The following is a 23,741-nucleotide window of genomic DNA, read 5'->3' as shown; positions in this document are numbered from 1 at the left end:
TTTCAGCATTCCAGAAAATTGATTTTCTTTCAAGACAGTGATCTGAAATTTCTGGTAGAGAAACAATGTATAAATGTTTCTGAGTTTTGCTTTGCAACTTGATCTTCACTTTAGAATAAACCTAGGATTATATGTCAGAATAGAAAGGTTCTAAGATTTGGCATGTTTCAGAGGAGATTACTGATTGTTGATGAATGATTTTTATTGATCTTTGTTATGTGACTATAGTTATTAGCCTGGCTTGCCGAGTGGTTAGAATATCCACTCCCCAGCCAAAAGGCTGCGGGTTCAAATCCCACTATGGTCATTGATGTTTGTGATTATCTGTGGAAATACTAGTGGTGGTGGCAGTTGGTGATAGATGGCGTTGGTGGATTGTGAGTGGTGGAGACAGAGTTGTAGAGTAGATGCCCTCCGTCGATGCTTTGGACTCCCTGGAGGTGACAAATAATAGTAATAATAATTATCTATCTATAGCCATATACGATAGTTATTGGCTATCATATATGGCTATTTGTTATTTCAGTTATACACTGCTTGGAAAGAAGTCAATGGACACCATAGTGCAAGGAACAAATAGCCACAGCACCCACCTTATAACAAAAGTAAACTTTTGCTATAACAAAAGTAAACTTGGGAAATTATATTTTGCCATGGCAAAATATAAAATTTTAAATATAATATTTAAATATAATAATATTTTTAAATATAATATTTTGCCATGGCACCTGCCTTATAACAAAAGTAAACTTGAGGAAATTATATTTTGGTCTTGTTGGCATATCCAAATATGTTCAAGCAAATTTTTTAAGTCATTAATGCTCTTTGTTGAATCTCATCAGCCTCCTAGAGCTCACTTCCACCAATGCAGAACATAACCTTAAACACTTCTGTACTCCAAACTCCAGCACCTTGCACTTGTTAATATTAAAACAAAAATTCATTCCTCTGTTCAAGCTAAACCTATTTAAATCTTTACAAAGGGTTTGCTATAGCATCACTCCTCATAACTTTCACTTCAACTTTGCTCAATCAGCAAACATTTGAAATCTCCTGTCAATCTGCATGTGATATCATTAATAAATCTGCTAATAGTATCAGTAGCCCAATAACAACAAAATGTTAGTTACCTTCATTCTTTGATATGTTCATTTGTGACATGAACATTCTCTTATTCATCCAATATATTATTCACCCCATCTAACTCAACTTGCCATGTGGAAATATGTTAAATGCCTTTATGAAGTCCAAAAGTATCACTGTATATATGAGTCTCCCTTATTCAGCACATTTATCATTGTTCATAAAATGCATATTGATAGGTCTAAAGCAAGTACTACCTTTCACAAACCTATGTTGACCTTTATAAAAAAAACTCATATTTATTCAGTTTTGTATTCTGTTTGTAAACAATCTCTTCAGTAATTTAACTGCAACTACAGATAATGTGGGTGGTCTGTAATTTTTATTTTTTATGTGGTTACCACACATAAAAGGTTATTACTAAACCTATAATACATTTGTACCATGGGTGACTGAGGATTTTTTTTGCCCATTTTTGTCAATTATATATATATTTTTTGTAATTGTTTTTATTTATTTTTACATTGTCTGAAAAACCTGCTTTTAAGACTAAACATGGGGCTTTTTCAGCCACTTCAGGCACCTGATAAGTGGGAAGGTGGTCTTAAACTGGGCAATGAAATTCATCTTCCACCTAAAGACAATCACAAACATCCATGCCTGTGGTGGGATTCAAACCCGCGACTTGCTGGTTGGATAGCAGATATGCTAACCACTCGGCCAACCAGGCCAGCAATTGGAAACAACTGTCTTAGCACTGCCTTTGCCTTTCTCTCCTTTAGGACCCTCCTGTTTGCAAAGATCATTAAACCACCAAGTTAAGAGCACAGTTTAACTATTTTACATATTCCCTATTCACTAAAAATATGTGGTGACATATCATCTAACACCAATGATGTATTAATATCTAGCCTCCTCAAAACTTTATACATCTCTGTTCATTCACTTCACTTCCTGTGCTATTGACTTCCCTTCTGGATATTGCATTAGCATCATCATTCATACCAGTATGAAATGCAAAATATTGTGCTTATTAAATAATTTTACTGTAGATCTGTCATAGTCATTTTGCCACCCTCCAATAATCATTCTTCCTCTTGCTCACCACAGAGCAGAATCCTCTTCGATTTCTTTAGACCTGACTAGTCATTCTCAACTCATAATATTGCCTTTTTTCTTTTCTTACCATCCTTTTCACTTTTCTGGCCTGCGTTTTACATATCATGCATCTGACAATGGCTTGCTATCTTATATCCTCCATAAAAACTTTTGTCCCATTTATGTCTAATTTTGCTGTTCTTTCATTGTATACCCATCTTATTTCTTACCCTGATTCTTGATGTATGGTTTTACATTGTCTGTGTCTAGTATGTCCTAATATTGTTCATCAGTGTGTGTCTCAAACCTAAAACTAAAATCACTGTACTGCAGCTGACACATATGACAACGTCTTGTGACTAAATGACTAAATTCATTTTTCAACATTCCTAATGTTTATTGTTCAAAAGCTCTTTTCAGCTTTGAATAGTTAGTTAAAACTGTGTACATACTGTCTTGTGCAAAACTGCAAGAGTTTTTTCATGACTGCATGTACTCAATTTTACTGAAAGTATATTATTATTATTATTATTATTATAATTATTATAACAGTGTCTTCATAGAGTCAGAAGATTTCGCAGAAGACCATACATTGACATGCTAACCATTATTCACACAATACCTATCATACTTCTCCTTAATTTCAGTAACAGATGAAGAATTCACAACCACTTAATTATAGATCAATCAGTATCTTAGACTTGGCAGTAAAAATACTAGAAAAATTGGTAAAAAAAGAATTCAAGAACGGGTAGATAAAAATATGATACTGTATGAGGGCCAAGATGGCTTTGTGAAGGGTCGGTCACACCTTAGTAATTTACTAACTTTTTTATAATACAGTAACAGCTGAGTTGGATAAAGGAAATGGCTCCACAATGATTTTGTTGGATTTTGCAAAGGCATTTGACAGAATACCACATGGAACTCTGTTACACAAATTAGAACAAATGGGATGGATATGGCTATGGTTAAGTGGATAAGATGGTGGCTGCTGGACAGATATCAAAAAGTGGTATATGGAGAGGGAGAATTAAGGCAAAAACAGGTGATTAGTGGTGTGCCACAAGGTTCAGTGCTGGGACCATTGCTGTTTAATTTGTACATAAATGATATAGGAAATAACTTGAAAGGAAATATTCAGTTGTTTGCTGATGATGAAAAATTAGATAGAGGAGTAATAGTTAATCAAGGCGATGTGGAGAGCTTGCAGAACAATTTAAATAGGCTGTCAATATGGGCAAAAGTTAATGGTTGTCAGTTTAATGTTGAGAAAAATGTAAAGTTATGCATTTTGGGATGAATAGATTACAAGCTGTGTATCACATTGATGGCACTATACTCCAGGAAATAGATGAAGCTAGAGATTTAGGGGTGGTGGTAGACAGACTTGAAGTTTAGACGACATGTTGCTAAGGTAGCCCATAAGATTACTTGGCTAGTGAAGAACACATTAACAACTAAAAATTAGGAAGTTGTAATTGCTCTTTATGAGGCCTTGATATGCCCACATCTGGATTACTGTGCTCAGGTCTGGTCCCCTGGGTGTTTTGGGGATGAGGAAGTGGTGGAGAGAATTCAGAGGCAAGTGACCAAGATGGTGAGTGGTCTGTGGAATGTTCCCTATTAGGATAGATTAACTGTGTGGGTTGCAGAAGTTGGTTGATAGGAGAAAAAGAGGAGATATGATGGAAACATTTAAGTTGCTTAAAGGATTTTATAGGATAGATGCAGGGGAAATGTTTCAGCACTTGGCTAGAGGGACCAGAACAAGGGGTCATCTCTGGAAGTTGAATAAAGGTGTGGTTAGTAGAGGCGTGAGGACTAGATGTTTTGCTTGGAGAGTGATGAATGAGTGGAATGGGTTTCCAGAGCCAGTTGCGAGTGCTTTTTCTGTTAATGAATTCAAGGAGGGGTATGATAGATTGTGTGGATAGATGGGATCTCCTGTGATGAGTTAGATTGGATCTCCCATGATGAGTTTTCAGACTCCATGGAGGTGCCCATATAATAATAATAATCTTTGTAACTCACTTCTGGATCCTCTCAACCATTTCTTCATCACCAAAAAATCCAGGTGACCAGATCTGTGCACAGTAGTCCAGATGTGGTCTTATTAATGTCTTATAAAGTGGAACAATAACTTTCCTATCCCTACTTGTCAGTGTGTCCTTCAACAACTATATAATTGGTTGTGGTGTTTTAGGAACCTTTGCATATGCCTTCTAAACTTACGTTCTCTTCCCACAATAATCCCCAAGTCTTTAGCCTCATCAACTTCTTGCAGTTCAGTTCCATTAATATAGTACACAGCATGTGATCTCATCCTCCTGAAATGCATCATCTTACACTTATCCACATTAAACTGACAGCCATTCACATTAGCCCATACCACTAGCCTATTTAAGTCATCCTGCAAGTTATCTACATCATGAATTGACTATTGTGCTTCCCAGTTTTGCATCATTAGTAAACAAGTGGATATTTCCTTTTAAATTATTTCTAATATCATTTATGTACAAATTAAAGAACAGAGGATCAAGTACCGAGCCCTGAGGTGCACTACTAGTCAACTGTCGTCTACTGGACTCAGCTCCTCCATAAACCATTAGTTGATATCTGTCCATCAGCCACCCTCTAATCCAAATCACCAAATCAGATCTATACCCATTTGCTCCAATTTATGCAACAGAGTTCCGTGTGGAATCCTGTCAAATGCCTTTGCAGTGTAAAGATCCTTTATCCAACTCTACTGTTACTTTATTATAGAAAGTAAGTAAGTTACTAAAGCAAGACCAACCTTCACAAAACCATGTTGATCCTTATAAAGTATCATATTTCTGTCTACCAGTCAGTATCTCTTCAATCATGTCTGGCAATATGTACTCAGTCATGCCTGACAATATGTACTCAATCATGTCTAGCAATATGTACTCAATCATTATTAATGTCTCTGATTACATTAATAAATTATAAATTACATTAATAAAAAATGGCTATCCAAGAATTTAATCAACAAGATTCTTCATAGAAACCCCAACAACAACAACAACAACCTACCATCACTCAATACAGTTCATCCATAGTTATTCCTTATGCAGGTACAGTGTCCGAAAAGATCGCAAAACTTTTTAAATTTTTCAACATCAGAGTGCATTCAAACTGGTCAAGACTGTCCATCACATTTTAAGATTGCCAAAAGACATGAATGCTTTTTTCAAACACGCTGGGGTGTACTACATCCCACGTGCTCGTGGTCTAAATTATATAGGACAGGCATCAAGAAGCCTCGAAATCCAAATAAAAGAACATATAGGAGATGTTAATAACTCAGATCTAGCCCATCATTTTGCAATTACTAACCATACCATTGATTATTGATTGGGATAGCAGTGCCATGCCTTACCTAGAAGATTTCCATTGTAGAAATTTCAAGGCAGCCTTTGTAGTCCCCCATTCTGGAGAAAATCTTAACAGAAACCAAGTAATGATAATAGCTGACATATGGAAAACCTTAATAAGATCACTCAGTCTGCCAGAATTTAATTTCACTCAAAACCACGGAATGTGCTCTCATTACAGTGACTAACACAACATGCTTCGTGCATGTAATGTTATGCATTCTGTTTTAATGTTTAATTTATATGATAGTGTTACTCCATTTTCTCTGTACTAGCCACTTTGAGTTTTTTTCTCTTCCCGTTATAATCTGAAGAAGTTGGACAGCTCCATCGGCGAAACTTGTTGGTATTAGATGTTTATAAATCATGATTAATTAAAGATCAATATATGTTTGATTTTAATTATACATTCATCATCATCATCAAATTCCTGTCATGTACCCTCAAGGGGTGTACAGGATATGATAGTACTACATGAAAAATTTACATCATTACTAACTTCCTATCTACAATTTTCCTCCAAATCAGTCTGTTACTTGTCAAGACTCCAACATTATCAGATCTTATATTTCTATCGTCTGAGGCACTTTGTACTGTATCAATCCACCTATATCTTGGTCTTCCTCTAGGTGGGTTGTTTTCCTGCCAACCTGGCAGAGAACACTTGTTTTGCTAATCTTTCTTCGCCCATTCTGTTTAAGTGACTATACCACCTGAGATTAGATCTGCTAACGCATTTCTGGATGCTGACAATGTCAAGTTCTTTCCTAACATCCTCGTTTTTAATTTGATATTGCCATTGATGCCATCTGTTCACACCTCTAATCTTTCTCAGGACTCTCATATCTGCGGTCTCTAGTCTTTGGTCAAGTGTTTTACTTCTGATCCAGCTCTCAGATCCATAAGTTAAAACTGGTTTGAACACTGTCTTGTATACAGCTAATTTAGTGTTCCAACTAATTTCTCTCTTATTCCATATGAATTTATTCAATTGCCTTCCTACCATACCAGCTTTGTTGATTCTGTTGTCTATTTCCAGATTTAATTTACCATCTTCACTAAAAATCGGACCTAAGTAGCTGAAATGTTTTACATGTTCCACAGGTTCTCCATTCACAATGCAGTTCATATTTTCAACGATTCTGCCTATTTTCATTGCCTTTGTCTTTTTATTGCTGACCTTCATACCATATCTATTACAACAGTTATTCAATTTAGTCAGAGAATCTTGCAGACTTGTAGCCGATTTATTTAGAAGTATAACATCATCCGCATAAAGCAAAGAGCTGACATTAACATCTCCAATTTTGATATCATGTTTAATACCACTTTCCTTCATAATGTGATCCATATAGATAATGAACAAGGGGATAATGTACATCCTTGTCTCACACCAGATTTAACATTAAACCATCTTCCTGTACTTCTTTCAATTCTAACTTCTGACTTATAACTCAAATAAAGACTAAGTATTGCTTGATATAATGCTCCATTGACACAATATAACTGTAGCCTATTGAATAGCTTCTCTCTTGGCACCTTTTCTTATGCCTTTTCCAAATTGACAAAACTTAAATACAGATCTTTGTTATATTTCCATGCTTTCTCGACTATTTGTTGTAAAGTGAAGATCTGATCCTGACAGATTCTGTTTGGCCTGAATCCAGCTTGTTCTTAACCAGGCTTTTCTTCCACAATTCTTCTCAACTGTTTCTCAAGTATACTTGCATAGATCTTGCCAGGAACACTCAGTAAGGAAATACCTCTGTAATTCTCACATTCAGTTTTATTTCCCTTTTTATATATGGGTACTATGAGAGCTCTACTCCAATCATGAATTCGTCCCTCTGACCAGGCTTTCTGAACTATGCAGTGCAACCACTGTAAGACGCTTATACCACCATACTTCAGCATTTCTGGTCGAATATCATCTACTCCTGCTGCCTTTCCACATTTCAAGCCTTTGATGGCTTTTTTCTACTTCAAGTATGGATATGTATTCCTGACTGCATGCCTTGTCAGTGTTTTTTTACCACTGTGCTCTCATCACTGCTTGTTTCATTTAGCAGTTTTTCAAAGTAATGACTCCATACTTCAAGGATATCTTTTTCTCCCGTTTTCATGTCACCATTATCATCTCTAACTCCTTTTACAGCACTCTTTCCTCCATTCCTAAGCTTCTTCAACAACCTCCAGAATATTTTGCCACCTTCTTGATATTTATTTTCTATATTCTTGCCAAAGTCCTCCCATGACTTTTGTTTAGCTAGTTTTACACAGTGTTTAGCATTTAAATTGTACATGTTTTTGGTCATAAAGTGTTACAAAATAAAGACTTATTGTTGCATAGACCATATATTTATATTTATAACGTACTTATGTTCTTACAAATTGCCTACCGGTTTCGCTAGTAACTGACTAGCTTTCTCAAGGCTTGCACAGTACAAAAAAAGGTAAATGCACAAAAGTTTTAAGAATACAAAGAACCGTTAGTATCTGTTAGGTAGCTAGGGTGACACAGACTTATTGTTACATAGACCATATAAATATATGGTCTGTGTAACAATGTCTTTATTTTGTAGTGTGTAGCATTCTTGCATTTGTCTCTGTATTCTCTTAGCGCACAAGCTGACTTATTTGCCAGGATTTGCTTTCTTCTTTTCCTTCACTGCCTCTTTAACTTCCTGTGTCCACCATGGAGTTCTAGTTTTTCTATCCTTGCAGACAACTTCACCACATGCCTCTCTAACTGAATCAATGAGGGCTTTCTTCAAGGCTTGCCACTGAATCTCCAAGGTTTGATTCCTGTTCTCAAACTCTTTCATTTTTTCTTCAATAATCTTTGTGTATTTTAGTCTACAGTTCACATCTGAGAGCTGCTCAACTTTTATTCGCTTTAAAACTATCTTACATGTTATGCTTATTCATTACGAGAGAATTGCAGCAATGATGAGGTGAACACTGACCACGAGAGACAGAAGCATGCTGGTCCCATTGTATAAAGCTTTGATCAGAAGAAGAGCCAAACATCAGCACTATTACTAATGACCCTCCCAAGCTTCACATCATCTGCCAAACATCTCCCTGAAGCCCTTTGACAATATCATTGACATAAAGATTGAACAGCAATGGTCCCAGGACTCAACTCTAAGTGTCTCAACCCAGGCACTCTACTCTGCATACCCTGAATCTTTGAATCTCCATATGTGATGCTCCAAACAGATTCATGCATCATTCTCTCACTGGTATCCCCAACTCTTAGAGCTTCTAATCTCTCTCTCTCTCTCTCTCTCTCTCGTTTTTCTCCCACTCTCCTTCCTCACTCTGATCTCTTTATCTCTTGATTTCACACTCTGTTGTCTTTCTGCAATTTCCTCTCTTCCATTGTCTCTCCCTTACTCGCTGATGGCTTGCTACTACACTCTCTCACAACTTTTGCAATTTCCTCTCATCCCCTGTCTCTCCCATTCTCTCATCTTTCTCTCTCTCCCCTGCTCTATGATGCCATTCTCTTACAGCTACTGTTGTTCCTATCACACTAGCCAACCTGTCTATCCTCCCAAGATCTTCATCATTCATCTTCCTGAAATTGGTCTTCATTCTTTTCATCTCCTTTCTTGGGAATTCTCTCTTTCTCTCTCTCCACACATTTTGCTTTCAATTGACATTCACAAACATAATTATGTCCATCAGACCAACCATCTCTATCTGCTAAACTGCCCAAGGATAAATTTCCTAGGTCTATACCATTCTCTCCATCTTTCAACACTACTTGGATTGGCAAACTGAAACTCACCTGTTTCTGAAGCACTACTTCTGCCATTAAATCTCAAGATCAAGACATTTATGTCTCCCAGCGCCTACATTTCATGCACACATACATCTTCCCAACTCACATCTGCTACATTTTTAAACAATGGGATTTGTACATGCATAACAGCTACAATATTTTCAACTAGGTTAAGAATAACATAGTCTTTAAATGGTGGGGGCTATAGTTTTAGGTATAATAATAAAACTGGCAGCCAAATGTTGTACAGCTGGATGGAGAATTATTAATATCGCAGGAAGGAGAAAGAAATATATACTCATTATGGAAATGAAAGATTCCAAACTGAATTGAGCTCTGCATCATAAATGAAGCCGAACTGTGGAAAGTGAGATTGAGAAATTTGAAAAGCAGTTAATGGGTGAGCAAGGAGTACATAAAATAGAGCGTTTTTGTAAAATAATACAGGATAATTGGATCAATTGCAAAAGAAATTGCATAAAAGATAAAGGGTGAAGAGAAAAAAAAAAAGTAGGGAATTAGAAAGGAGGAAAGCATTCACTTCAATAGTGATGCAGTTAATGAAAACATGAAAATGCTTACCAGGAATAAAGATTGAAGAACATTATAGAGGCTTTAGGAATATTAAAATGTGGAAGAATTGGTTGGCAGGAATGATTTGAAAGGTACAGAATAAATATTTAAATGAATATGAATAAATGAATGAAGGAATTGTTAGCGATAGATAAGATATGAAAACAAAGACTGAAGATGAGAAGTAATTGTTTTAGGTAGAAACCAGAAAGAATTATTGCCATTCAAGTCTGATTCAAGTTTCCTACTTTATATAGTAAAAATTGGTTTTAACATAATTTTTTATCATAGTAATACCATCACATAAAAGATTGTGGAAACCATAGTACATTAGTAGCCTATGTTGAAAGATCAAGAACAGGAGAGCCTGCCAATATCACTTTTTGAAAGCTGTAAGTTGTATACTGTTCTGTTCTCTGGATTACAATCCAAAAAACAGAAGAGAAGGATGGAAAAGAAAGATTTTTTGTTCAGTAGATCAGCAATTATAAGCAGTTAACTAGATGCTGCTTAGATTTTAACAGGTTTAGAGGAAACTAGAGGAATTATAAAGGTCAGTTTAGATAAACGGTGTCTTGAATTATTTATAGGTCTAACTGTGGGAACAGTATTCTAAGGATGCAGATTTCTAAAAACGTGAGCATTTGCACAGTAGAAAACTAACTCTAAAGTAGAAGTATGCATTTATGTGGTGGGAGTTGTTTTGGAATTATGACCAATGCACCTAAACCTATGAGGCCAATGTATTATGACTGTAAATTGTATATGTTCTTTGTTTGCTTGTTTTATGGGTGAAAAACTTGAGTTTCCAGGAGGGAGAAATCCTTACCATCTGTATATGAGACTACATAACTCACTTTTAGAAAACCCTTAGCAAGGTTCTTTGCATCCTACAGGATTCCAACTGAGGTCTTTCCAGATAAAGGTCATTATTGATGCTGATTGAGCTATGAAGGCTATGTGCATGTAGGGGAGGGGTGGGGAGAAACATGTAATGTTTGTTCCAAGAAACAATGGAGGTAAACGTTTTGGCCTCAGAAGAGAACCAAAGAGATGTTACTAAAGATTAAACATTGTAAGTTACAGCATTTTGAGAGAAACAACATGATTATATTTATTTCTGTGACTATGAGTCTAAAAGAAAGATGGGTGAGGGCTGCTATGAGAGCATATAAAGTAATAGTTCAAGTGAAAATTTGTTGTAGAGTTATTATTGTTATAATAACTCTACAACATCTGAAATAATTAATATCACTGGCATATAGACTGTCTTCCTTTTTTTTTTTTGTTTAAAGTTGCATCATATAAAATAGTGGACCCTGTAACAAGCAGAATATAACCTGAGAAGAAGATAGACTGTTTTCCTTAAATTAGATATTCCACAAAGTATTTTCTTGTATTTTATGATACATTATTATTATTGTTATTAACATCTGACCTCTATGGACTCAGAGACTCATCATGGGAGATGCACACTATCACACACAAACTCATCCAGTTGTGCCTTAAACTGATTCAATGTGTCTACATTCACTGCACACTCAGGCAATGCATTCTCCTTCTCCTTCTTCTCCACACTCCTCTGCTCACATCCTCCTTATACAGTTTCAAGGGATGTTGTCTTGTTTACCCCCCCCCCCCCCCAATTTTCCCACTCAATGAAAACTCTCTTCCATGTCAACCTGATAACAACCCCTGACTAACTAATATGTCTAAATCATATTCCTCCCTTCCTCCTATTCACGAGGCTTTGCAATTTATATTCTCTCAATCTGTCCTCATACTCAACATTCCAAAGACCACTGACCACCTCTGTGCATCTTCCTTGGACACTTTCTAACATATCCTCATCACTATGAAAACCTGGTGACCAAATCTTTGTGCAATAATCAATATGAGGCTTGATCAAGGGCTTATACAAGGGCATCATAATCTCTTTATTTCTACGTCAGAGTCCTCTGCATCATTGTTATTCTCTGATGTAACATCTTCACAACTTGTGCAATGTGGGCCCCTAAATTTCATGTTTTTGTCCACCACCACTCTAAGATCTCTCAGCTCCTCTACCTCCTTTAAAGTTTCCCCAGCAAGTGTATACTTTGCATCCCATAATTACTTACCAAATTTCAAAACCTCACACTTTGCAATATTGAACTGATAGCTCCACTTACCTGGCCATTCATTTAATCTATTCTCCTTCCTTTTAAGGTCATAACATCTGTTCTTGGCTGTGCATTGCTTTCTCTCCAATTTTGCATCATCTGCAAACAGTTGCATATCACCAGTTAAACCCATCACAATATATCATTAATATACAAATTAAACAACAAAACTGATCCCTGTGGCACACCACTAGTGTGTCTACATTCACTGCACACTCAGGCAATGCATTCCACTCACCAACCACTCTCTATATAAAGAACCTTTTCCACACTCCTCTGCTCACATCCTCTTTCAGAATACTGCACCCCATATACAACTTTCTGATACCTATCTGACAGCCAGTCACCAATCCAACTCGGAAGTCTGTTATCCAATCCCATCCATTTCAGTTTATTTAACAGCTTATCATGTGGCAGTCTATCAAAAGATTTTGAAAATCTAAGTACACCACTGTATGTGCCCTTGTCCAAGACATTTGTCACCTTGGTATAGTACATAAGTAAGTTAGTAAAACATGATCTCTCTTTAACAAATCCATGCTGACAATCATAGTACTGCTGATATCAACCCATTTCTGTATCCTATTTCTTGCCAATCTTTCTAGTACCTTCACAACTCCAGATATACAGATTGTCCTATAATTTGTAGCCACAGCCTTACCACCACCTTTATGCAGTGGAACAATTTTACCTTCTTTCTGCTCCCTTGGAACCTGTTCTGTTGTAAGACTCTTATTAAACAGGCATGCCAATTCCAAAGCCATTGCCAATTTCCCTTAAGAGAAGTGGTGATATGTCATTAAATCCTATCGCCTTATTGACATCAGGTTTATTTATTTCCTCATATACCTCCTGCTCTCTCACAATTAAGCCATCCTTTTCTATGTTCTCTACACTTAAGTTCCTCATGATTTTACCCTGATGAAGATGAAACTCCCTTATAAACTGATCACAGAATATCTCAACAATATCTTCTGTATCAGTTACCATTCCACCATTTTCATCCATTAACATCATCTTACAATAGTCATTCCTCCTTCTACCTGCGACATGTCTAAAAAACTGTGAGTTTTTCTTCACTTGATGTGCCAATTTCTGCTCATATTTCATTTTTGTTGTGCCTACTAACTGAGTCACTCTCCTGGCTTATTCTTTATATTTTTCTTGTAACTGATTATTACCGTTATTCATCTTGTACTGCCTCCAAAGTCCCTTCTTCTTGCAGATTTCATGCATAATTTCTTCATTCATCCATCTACACATACCTTGATCTTTGGAATACATTTACACGTTGATGCTGTTATGCATTTCTTTGTAAGTTTCCAAGCAGCATTTCCTTATTGCTCAACTCCTCATTCCATACTATAGCTTCAAGCTGTCTCCTGAGCTTGTCATAATCACCAGCCTTCTACTTCCACATATATCCTTTCGTCACAGAAGTCTGCATATGGCTGAACACAACCCAGATGATCACTTCATGATCACTCTCACCAACTGGAGGGAATTGCAAAACTGACTCACAATTACATCCTCTGATGGAAATGATCAGATCTAAAACTCTCAATCCTCGCATGCCCTCCTTTACATGCTGCCTGAGATAATTGTCTCTTGAGAAATTATGTAATTTCAACAGTCATTACCTCTGCTTATAAAGCGTATTATTAACACCATACCTCCATAGAGTGAAAAGACTCATTATGAGAGGTACACACTTTTACACATGAAGCTCATCAAACTCTTCTTTAACTCGTTCAGTGTATCTGCATTCAACATACTGCCAAACATTCACTAGACACTTTCCATGCAAAGAACCTATTCCTTACTCCTTTGCTCATATCCTCCTTATGCAGTTTATTTAACAGTTTGTTGTTATACAATTTATTTAAAATTAAAGTTTTCTCTTCAATGAATGTGATTATCTTATGTGATTAAAGTACTGTATATTTTAGAAGATTTCGAATTCAGTTACTTTTTATTCAGCTACCTTTTGGTGATCAACCCTATTCCATATAACTAAACTGATAGCAGTGTATTTTTTTTTTAACTTTTGAATCTGAATTAATGTCCAATTTTGCATAACTAATGTATATTAACTTATTTTAGCATGGCTGCATTACTAAGTAAGTTCCGAATACAATTCTCTGATGTCACAGTAATTCCAGATATCACAAAACAACCTCAAGAAGAAAGGTAATAATATTATTTTCTTGTAATGAAATTTAAAAAATATATTTGTTTGTTTGTTTCCTTTTTGGCTTTTCATTGTACTATGTTTTTGTGCTAAGTGGTGGCATAAATTAATATTTAGATATGTTTGTTTGTGTATATGTGTGTCTTTTATGTAAATAACATAAGAAAGAAAGGTGTCGGGGGTGGGGGGGGTTTCGACTGAAGTATTTAGAACAATAAGCAGTGGTCGCTTTCAATTCCTGTTCTAAATTTTATTCTACGGTGAAGAATGTTTAGATAGATCCTAACATGTCCTAGTCATAGAGCCAAATAGTAAACACATCGTCAATGTAATGCAGCCATAAGAAGAGTTGAGGAAAGACAAAGATTCTTAGCATTTTTAAACCAAATAACTTTATGAAAAAGTGTAATTTTCTTTTCTTTTCCTTTCTTCCTTCTCTTTTTTTTCCCCCTAATTAGATTTAAAGTTTATTTTAGTGGAACAGTGACATGACATGACATCAGCAAACACTGCAAGTGCTTGTACTAATTGTGTGGTGTGTAGCTTTGTGGATATAATTTGCATATTATTTCAGGTAGCCAAGTTAATGCTTTTTTACAATAATTTGGTAATATTATTTTTTTCGAAGCATAGCATTTTGCTGCATTAACTGATGTATAGTGTTATCTTTCTCTTAGAAGAATTAATTTTTGTTGTTTTGAAATTTGAAGTGTTTATTAATACAGTATCATTTCCTTTATCAGTTCTTAGTTTTTACTGTTACGTAATTATTTTCTTATATATCACCAGTTGCTTTTCTTAATTTTTAATAATTAATTTTAACTGATACCTCAGATTTTCAATTAAATAAAACACCTTTTTTTAATATATCAAAAGGATATGAATATTAGAAATGTTTTTGTTGGTATTAATATTTATTATTGAATATTTAAGTTAAATCTTCGTTATTAAATTAGTTACTTTCTTAAGAGTTTAGATTGGTGGTGATTAGACTGGTGGTGGGAGGACTAGGGGACATCTATGAAGTTGGGCAAGAGTATGGTTAGTAAGGGTGTTAGAGCTGGGTTCTTTACTTTTAGAGTGGTAAATGAGTGGAATAAGCTGCCAGAGTCTGTTGTGGGTGTTATGACAGTGAATGAGTTCAAGGCAAGGTATGATAGATACTGTGAGAATGTCGAATAGTTGTGTGGACATGATGTTTAGGGCCTCCCTCGATGAGTCTAAGGACTCCTTGGAGTCGCCCGTAGTAATAATAATAATAAGAGTGAATGTAGCAGAGCTTTTGAACCGTGCTAAGAAAACAGTGTTTTAAATTGTTTACTGTGGCTTTTTACTTTATAATAGTGTTTCTTTTTATAGGCTAGATATTATTATCAATACCTAACCTCCTTGTAGTCAAAAGACTCATCGCAGAAGGCACACACTATTACACACAATGCCCATGAAACCATGATTTAAACTCATTCAGTATATTTACATCTACAACAATGTCAGGCAATGCATTCCACTCACCAACCACTCTCGATGCAAATAACCTGTTCCTTATGCCTCTGCTCACACCCTTCTTATACAGCTTCCAGGTATGTCCCCTTGTTCTGCCCCCTTCTCCAATTCTATGAAAAATTTCTTCCACCTTAACCTAGTGATAATCCTTTTCAACTTAAATGTCTCAATTATATCTCCCTCTCTTCCACATATTTACAAGACTTTGAAAACTGCATTCTCTCAATCTGTTCTCATGACACAAAACCCAGTTATTATTATTTGACACCTCCAGGGAGTCCTAAGACTCGTTGAGGGAGGGCACCTACTCTACAACTCTCCGTCTCCACCACTCAACCTCATCCACAAACTGCCTCATCTACACCAACGCCATCTACCGTCCACCATCACCACTATTATTTTCACAGACAATCACAAACATCCATGCCCAACGCGGTATTCAAACCCGCAGCCTTTTGGCTAGAGAGCGGATATGCTAACCACTCGGCCAACCAGGCCGGCATATGACCTTAGTCAATCTTCTCTGAACTGTTCCCAACATATTTTCATTACCATGAAAACAATGTGACCAAATCTGTGCACAAAAATCCATATGAGACCTGATCAAGACCTAATACAATGGAACCAGAATCTCTTTATTTTTACAAGTTAAGATCCTCTGCATCATTGCCATAATCTGATGTCATGTCTTCACAACTTCTGCAATGTGACCTGTGATCCTTCAGATACTTGTCCACCACCACCACCACCACTCCCAGGTCTCTTAGCTCAACTTTCTCCAAAATTTCCTTGCAAAGTGTATACTTTGCATCCCGTTGTTGCCAACCAGATTTCAGAACCCTACACTTGATAACATTGAATTGAGGATTTGAAAGCAGATGGTCCAAGATTTTTTGTCCTTTTATAAGTTTGTCCAAAGGAACACTCATCTGGTCAGACATTTCGTCCAATCTCAATTTGCCCCATTGATGTCAACTGACTATTATTGTCACCTATGTCAACTGACTAACCTGAATAACCAATGTGTCAACTGACTAACCTAACCTAACGTGCGAGGGTGGACCATGCATATTGTCTTCCTCCCTTCTCTTTTGTGTCAACTGACTATTATTGCCAGCTGTGTCAACTGACTAACATACTACTGTCCCAACTGACTAACCTGACTAACCAATGTGTCAACTAACTAACCTAACCTAACGTGTGAGGGTGGACCATGCATATTGTCTTGTGCCCTTCTCTTTTGTGTCAACTTACTATTATTAATGATCACAAGTTACTTATAACTCCTTGGACTAATATGAAGAATTGGACAAATAGGATTGGACGAATAAGATTGGACAAAATGTCCTACTGGACGAAAAAAGTAATAGACGAAATGTAGGAATTGGACGAGATTTGCATCGGAAGAAATGCCCTGAAACCGAATTGATAGTTCCATACTATTACCCACTCATACAATCTATTCAGGTCCTCCTGTAAGGTCACAACATGCTGCTTTCATCAACCAACAATTTCTTCAGTCCACTCACTTCAAAGCTATTCAAATGTAATCTGTCACTTCTGTATAATTCCATTCAGTTTCAGTTCATTCACACAGCTCTACCAGCATATCATTCATGATTCTAGCTCTCCATCTCAACTCATCATTGTTTATGTTATTGCTGCTTGTTTTACTGTTAGTATTAGACATTCTGCAAATGGTATCTGTAAGGAAGTTCATGTTAGTTGCATGGAAATCAGCAAAGATCAAGTTTTGCTCAGTGGATATGCTACAAAAATTGTTTTATGCATACATCAAAAAATATAGAGAAGTTTGCGAACTGTTAAAGTTAGTTAACAAAAAAGAAGGAAAGTATTAATGTGCATAAGAATTGTGATGATGGGCTAGAAGATTTCAGAAAGGGAGCCACTGTCACTGGGAGTAGTCAGAAAATGGATGAAAGTGTAAGTAATAGTAGCAAACTGCAAGAAATAATAGCAAACCATAGCTTAATCAAGAGTTGAGTAAGCTGAATCATGAAATGAGATGTCTGGAGGATACGGCTGAACATTTAAAGAAGAGATTGGCTGATGTGCATGAGAAGGAAGAGGTTATAAAGCCAGATATGAAGCAAGTGTCAAAGGAAAATATGAAGCAAATGTCAAAAGTTAATTATTATTATTATTATTTCACCAGACTCATCATGAGAAGTTCATTCAACTGATAACATATTTATAATGAATGCTAAAATCCTTAACATGCCTTGCATTAATAACAATACATGCTGGTAATGTGTTCCATTCACTGACAATTCTCCATGTAAAAAATCTACTCCTGACATTCCTCTTCACCACACTCTTACATAACTTCCAGGATAACCTCTCGTTCTTCCCCTCTCGCCTTCTACTCTTTTTATAATCTCATCTGGATTAATCCAATAAAATCCTTTCACTAACTTAAATGTATCATATTACCTCTTTTCCACTAAACTCTGCAATCCACACTTCTTCAACCTCTCTCCATGGCCAGCATTGAAAAGTTGTGATCTTGTCTTAGTCACTTGTCGCTGGATCCTCTCAATGTTGCCACATTACATTGAAAACCAGGTGACCAGACGTGAGCACAACAGTCCAAGTGTGGTCTGACCAGTGCTTTGTACAGTGGCACAACCACTTCCTTATCCCTGCTTGTTAGAGTGCTTCTTATCATAGCAGCACTACAATGAGCAGCCTTTGCAACACTAGCAATATGCCCTTTAAACTTCATTCTACTGTCAACCATCACTCCCAAATCTCATCCACTTCCTGCAGTACAGCACCATCGATATAGTACACAACCTTATATTTCTGCACTCCAAAATGCAACACCTTGCATTTATTAATATTAAAACTACACTCCCACTCCTTTGTCCAAATCAAAAGTCTATTCAAATCTTCCTGAAGGAAATTAACATCAGCAGTGCTACTTATAATTCTTCCCAACTTTGTATCATCAGCAAACAACTGAATCCACTCAGTCCATATGATATATTGTTTACAAACACGTTAAACAGCAGGGGCAAAAGAACAGAACCCTGGAACACACCACTGGTTACCCTCCTTTTTTGAGAACATTGCTCCATCGTACACAACTTGCTGGTATTGTTCTGAGACCTAATCTCTGATTCATCTAATGAATATGCTATTTTTTCCCATCCTCATCTGCAGCTTGTACACCAACTTATCATGTGGTAATTTATCAAATGCTTTAGCAAAGTCTAAGAATATCACTGTATATGATTCTCTCCTATCTAACACACTCGTTATCCTGTCATAAAATGCAAGTAAATTGCTAAAACAAGACCTACCCTTTACAAATCCATGCTGTCCATCAACCCAATCCTGTATTCTATTTCTATCCAATCTCTCCAACACCTTGACCACAGCTGCAGTTATACACACTGGTATATAATTGGAAGCTTCTCTCCTAAAACCATACTTGTGGAGTGGTATTATTTTGCCTTCCACTCTATCCACTGCAAGACTCATTAAATAACCAGATCAAGGGTATAGCCAGCTGTGATGCACATTCCTTAAGAACACTGGGTGATATGTCATCCATTCTCACAGCCTTATCGACATTTAACCCAATCAACACCTGATACACCTCTGATTCTTTCACTTCCAATTCTCCTAATACTTGCCTCTCTTCCATATATTGCACTGTATCATTTACACCAGTATGATATATGCTAATAAAGTGCTTGTTCTTTAATTCCATTATATCCTTTGCAACTGTTATTCTGCTGTCATGACTATCCACCAAGATCAATCTGCCATAATTATTCTTTCTCTTGCTTGCCATATAGCAGAAAAATTCCCTTGAGTTAACCTTGGCCTGACCAGCCAATCTCTTCTCATACTGCACCTTTTCTTTCTTTCTTTACTATGCTCATCACCTTTCTAACCTGCACTTTATACTCTTCATGGATCTGATCACCACCAACTGTGTTGTGCCTCCTCCATAGCATTTTCTTTTCCAGCACAGCTTGCTTGATTTCACTGTTCCTCCATTTCACTCCTACTCTATTTACTCGCTTCAGTTACAGTGCTTTGTGTTAGATACGGCCTTGTGAGTTTCCATGCATTGTCAACATCTTTTTCACTCAGCTCATCTACCTAATGTACTGATGCTAACTGACCAGAGCTTCCTATAATCTGTATTAATTGTATTGCATTATATGGGGTTTAATCATTAGAGGCTTTGTAAATAACAAGATACAGAAAACTTGTTTTTCAGGTGAAACATCGAACAAATAAATGATTCTTTGCATGGAGAGAAGGAATGGGATCAGAATTTATGGTAGTTAGTTGTGGGTACAAAAGAACTTGGATAGTGGAAAAAGTAATGTGGATAAGGATTTGAGGGAGTTATTGTGACAAGTAAAGGAAAATTGTATTGTTCGAAAAGTGGTCAGTGTGTTTCCCTGTTACGATAATAGTGAGTTCAGAAGGAGAGCAGAGATAATGAATAGCAAGATAGATGAGTTGTACAGGGCAAAGGTGTTCAGTTTTCTAATGTATGGAGTGAATTTGAAGGGAAGTTTGAATAGTTTAAGGTTGATGGATTGCATTTCAATGAGTTTAGTGTTGGATATTTAAAGAAACTGTTGTTTGGTGAAAGAGCACAGAATCTCGGTCGCTCTGGACCCTCTCAATGTTGACACATCACATTGAAAACTAGGTGACCAGACTTGAGCAACAGTCCAAGCATGGTCTGACCAGTGCTTTGTACAATGGCACAACCACTGTACAAAGTAGTAGCTCAGGATCAGAGAGAGAGAGATAGTGAACTGGTTGTGGAAGAATAGGAGGAAGATAGATACAAGATTCAAAATTAATAACGGAAAAAACTCACATACAAAGATTATTTAATAGTATAATTTTTGCCTGTGTGTCACAGGCATCTTCAGTACATTAAGCTCAAATTAAACAATAACTGACAATTCCAAAAAGCGCCACCTAAGTAGCTGGTGTAAGATAACTAAAAAAGGTCAATAACTTTCCTAAAAATAAAAAAATAAATAAAAATAAAATAAAAATATAAAAATAAATTAATTAATTTTAAAAAAAATCAATACAATAAAAAGTTAGGAAAGATTAGCTGATTTGTAAAGTACTATCTCCCATAAAGGGGATAGACATAAGCCGTCGGATCTGTTTAAGTGAGGAGAATGAAGTAGAGTTTCACATGTTTCTTTATAAAGGCGTTCCATGAGAAACTGACTTTTGTGAAGAACTCTTGTCTTTCTCCAATGAACTCTGTGTCTAGTGAAGATGGCATGTTCTGCAAGTCCAGACTTTTCAGGTTTAAAGTATTCAATATAAGATTGGTGTTCTTCTAGCCGAATAGAGTCAGATCTTCCCGTTTGTCCGAAATAAGATAATCCACAAGAGCACGGAATCTGGTAGACACCTGGATGATTAAGATGTGGAAGCTTTTCCTTAGGAGAAGTGAAAAAGGTGGAGATTTTTCTAAACGGCCGAAAGGCAACAAAAATATTCAGTGGTTTTAAAACTTGCTATACGCTCACTGATGCCTTGTACATAAGGGATAGTAATGCGCGTTATTTCTTCTGTGTTTGAAGAGGAAGACATATTAAAACTACTCAAAGTTCTTCTTTTAATGAAGCAATTCTTATAACCATTAGATAGAAAGGAAGAAGTTATATATTGTAGTTCTTTCTGTAAAAGATTGTCTGAAGAACAAAAGGAGTGGGCCTGATGAACCAGTGTTTTAATAGTTCCTGCCTTTTGACTGGGATGGTGATGAGATTCCGCATGGATATAATGGCCTGTATGAGTCTTCTTTCTATAAATTGAGAAATGTAGGTTACCATCTGGTTGGTGAAGAATTAGAAGTTCTAAAAAGGCTAACTGCTTATTTGATTCTACTTCTAGGGTAAACTTGGTCCTAGGGTGAAATGCATTTAGCTTAGTGAGAAATTGTTGAAGTTCATCCGAAGAGCCATTCCATACAGCAAAAATGTCATCGACATATCTGAACCAATGAGTAGGTCTGGGAGAAATGTTGTCAAAGATACGTTGTTCAAAATGCTCCATAAAGAAATTGGAGATAGCAGGAGAAAGAGGAATACCCATTGCTGTTCCTTCAATTTGTTGATACAACTTATTTTTAAAGGAAAAATAACCAGAATTTATTACAAAATCCAATACGTTTACAATGTCTGAAGGAAATTCCTGTAGTAATAATTCAATGCTTTCCAAAAGAGGCACATTTGTAAATAAAGAAACAACATCCAAACTGATCATGATATCAGAAACGTCCAAATGAAGATCTGAAATTTTATTTTTGAAATCAAAAGTATTTTTTATATAAGTATCAGTTCTTCTAGTTGAAGAGGAGAGTAAATTTGATAAAAATCTCAAAATTTTTATCAATTTACTCTCCTGTTCAAGTTTACCCTAGAAGTAGAATCAAATAAGCAGTTAGCCTTTTTAGAACTTCTAATTCTTCGCCAACCAGATGGTAACCTACATTTCTCAGTTTATAGAAAGAAGACTCATACAGGCCATTATATCCATGTGGAATCTCATCACCATCCCAGTCAAAAGGCAGGAACTATTAAAACACTGGTTCATCAGGCCCACTCCTTTTGTTCTTCAGACAACTTTTACAGAAAGAACTACAATATATAACTTCTGCCTTTCTATCTAATGGTTATAAGAATTGCTTCATTAAAAGAAGAACTTTGAGTAGTTTTAATATGTCTTCCTCTTCAAACACAAAAGGAATAACGTGCATTACTATCCCTTATGTACAAGGCATCAGTGAACGTATAGCAAAAGTTTTAAAACCACTGAATATTTTTGTTGCCTTTTGACCGTTTAGAAAAATCTCCACCTTTCTCACTTCTCCTAAGGACAAGCTTCCACATCTTAATCATCCAGGTGTCTACCAGATTCCGTGCTCTTGTGGATTATCTTATTTCGGACAAACGGGAAGATCTGACTCTATTCGGCTAGAAGAACACCAATCTTATATTGAATACTTTAAACCTGAAAAGTCTGGACTTTCTGAACATGCCATCTTCACTAGACACAGAGTTCATTGGAGAAAGACAAGAGTTCTTCACAAAAGTCAGTTTCGCATAGAACGCCTTTATAAAGAAACATGTGAAACTCTACTTTATTCTCCTCACTTAAACAGATCCGACTGCTTATGTCTATCCCCTTTATGGGAGATAGTACTTTACAAATCAGCTAATCTTTCCTAACTTTTTATTGTATTGATTTTTTTTAAATTAATTAATTTATTTTTATATTTTTATTTTATTTTTATTTATTTTTTTATTTTTAGGAAAGTTATTGACCTTTTTAGTTATCTTACACCTGCTACTTAGGTGGTGCTTTTTGGAATTGTCAGTTATTGTTTAATTTGAGCTTAATGTACTGAAGATGCCTGTGACACACAGGTGAAAATTATACTATTAAATAATCTTTGTACGTGAGTTTTTTCCATTATTAATTTTGTATCGATATGTCTACTCACAGTATACCTCTTTTAAAACTTAGATACAAGATTGATACAAGAAAGCTGAAAAGCATGGGAAAGTATGAAAAAGTACAGTATGAGAGAAAATTAGTCTGTCAGGCCAAGGGTAATCCAAGGAAATTCTTCTGGCAGGGTGGCACTAATATATATTTATGGTAGCAAAATGACCACTGCAAAGGATGTAGTGAAATTATTCAATGAGCATTTTATTAGTATATATCTTACTTGTCTAAATGATACTGTGCAACATGTAGAAGAGAGAAAAATATTAGAATTAGAGGATTAAAGGTGTATCAAGTGTTGATTGGGTTAGATGTTAATAATGCTGTGGAAAATGGATGACATATCACCATGTGTTTTTAAGAAATGTACAAAAGGGTTAGCTCCTGATCTGGTTATTTAATGA

General features: G+C 36.0%; 1 protein-coding gene across 1 annotated transcript in view; it reads left to right on the top strand.

Moving 5' to 3' along the window:
- LOC150098231 (solute carrier family 12 member 2-like) overlaps positions 1 to 23,741 on the top strand; it is a 279,194-nt gene that overhangs the window by 234,663 nt on the left and 20,790 nt on the right. The window contains exon 22 of the mRNA XM_090406283.1: positions 14,211 to 14,297. Within this exon, the coding sequence (XP_090262409.1) occupies positions 14,211 to 14,297 (87 nt within the window). The remainder of the gene's footprint in view (positions 1 to 14,210; positions 14,298 to 23,741) is intronic.

The sequence above is a fragment of the Typopeltis vanoorti genome, chromosome 16, assembly GCF_054136105.1.
Source record: "Typopeltis vanoorti isolate ZY-2024b chromosome 16, IOZ_Tvanoo_1.0, whole genome shotgun sequence".
Classification (NCBI taxonomy): domain Eukaryota; kingdom Metazoa; phylum Arthropoda; class Arachnida; order Uropygi; family Thelyphonidae; genus Typopeltis; species Typopeltis vanoorti.
The sequence above is the reverse complement of the archived record's forward strand: the minus strand, read 5'-3'. Positions and strand labels throughout refer to the sequence as shown.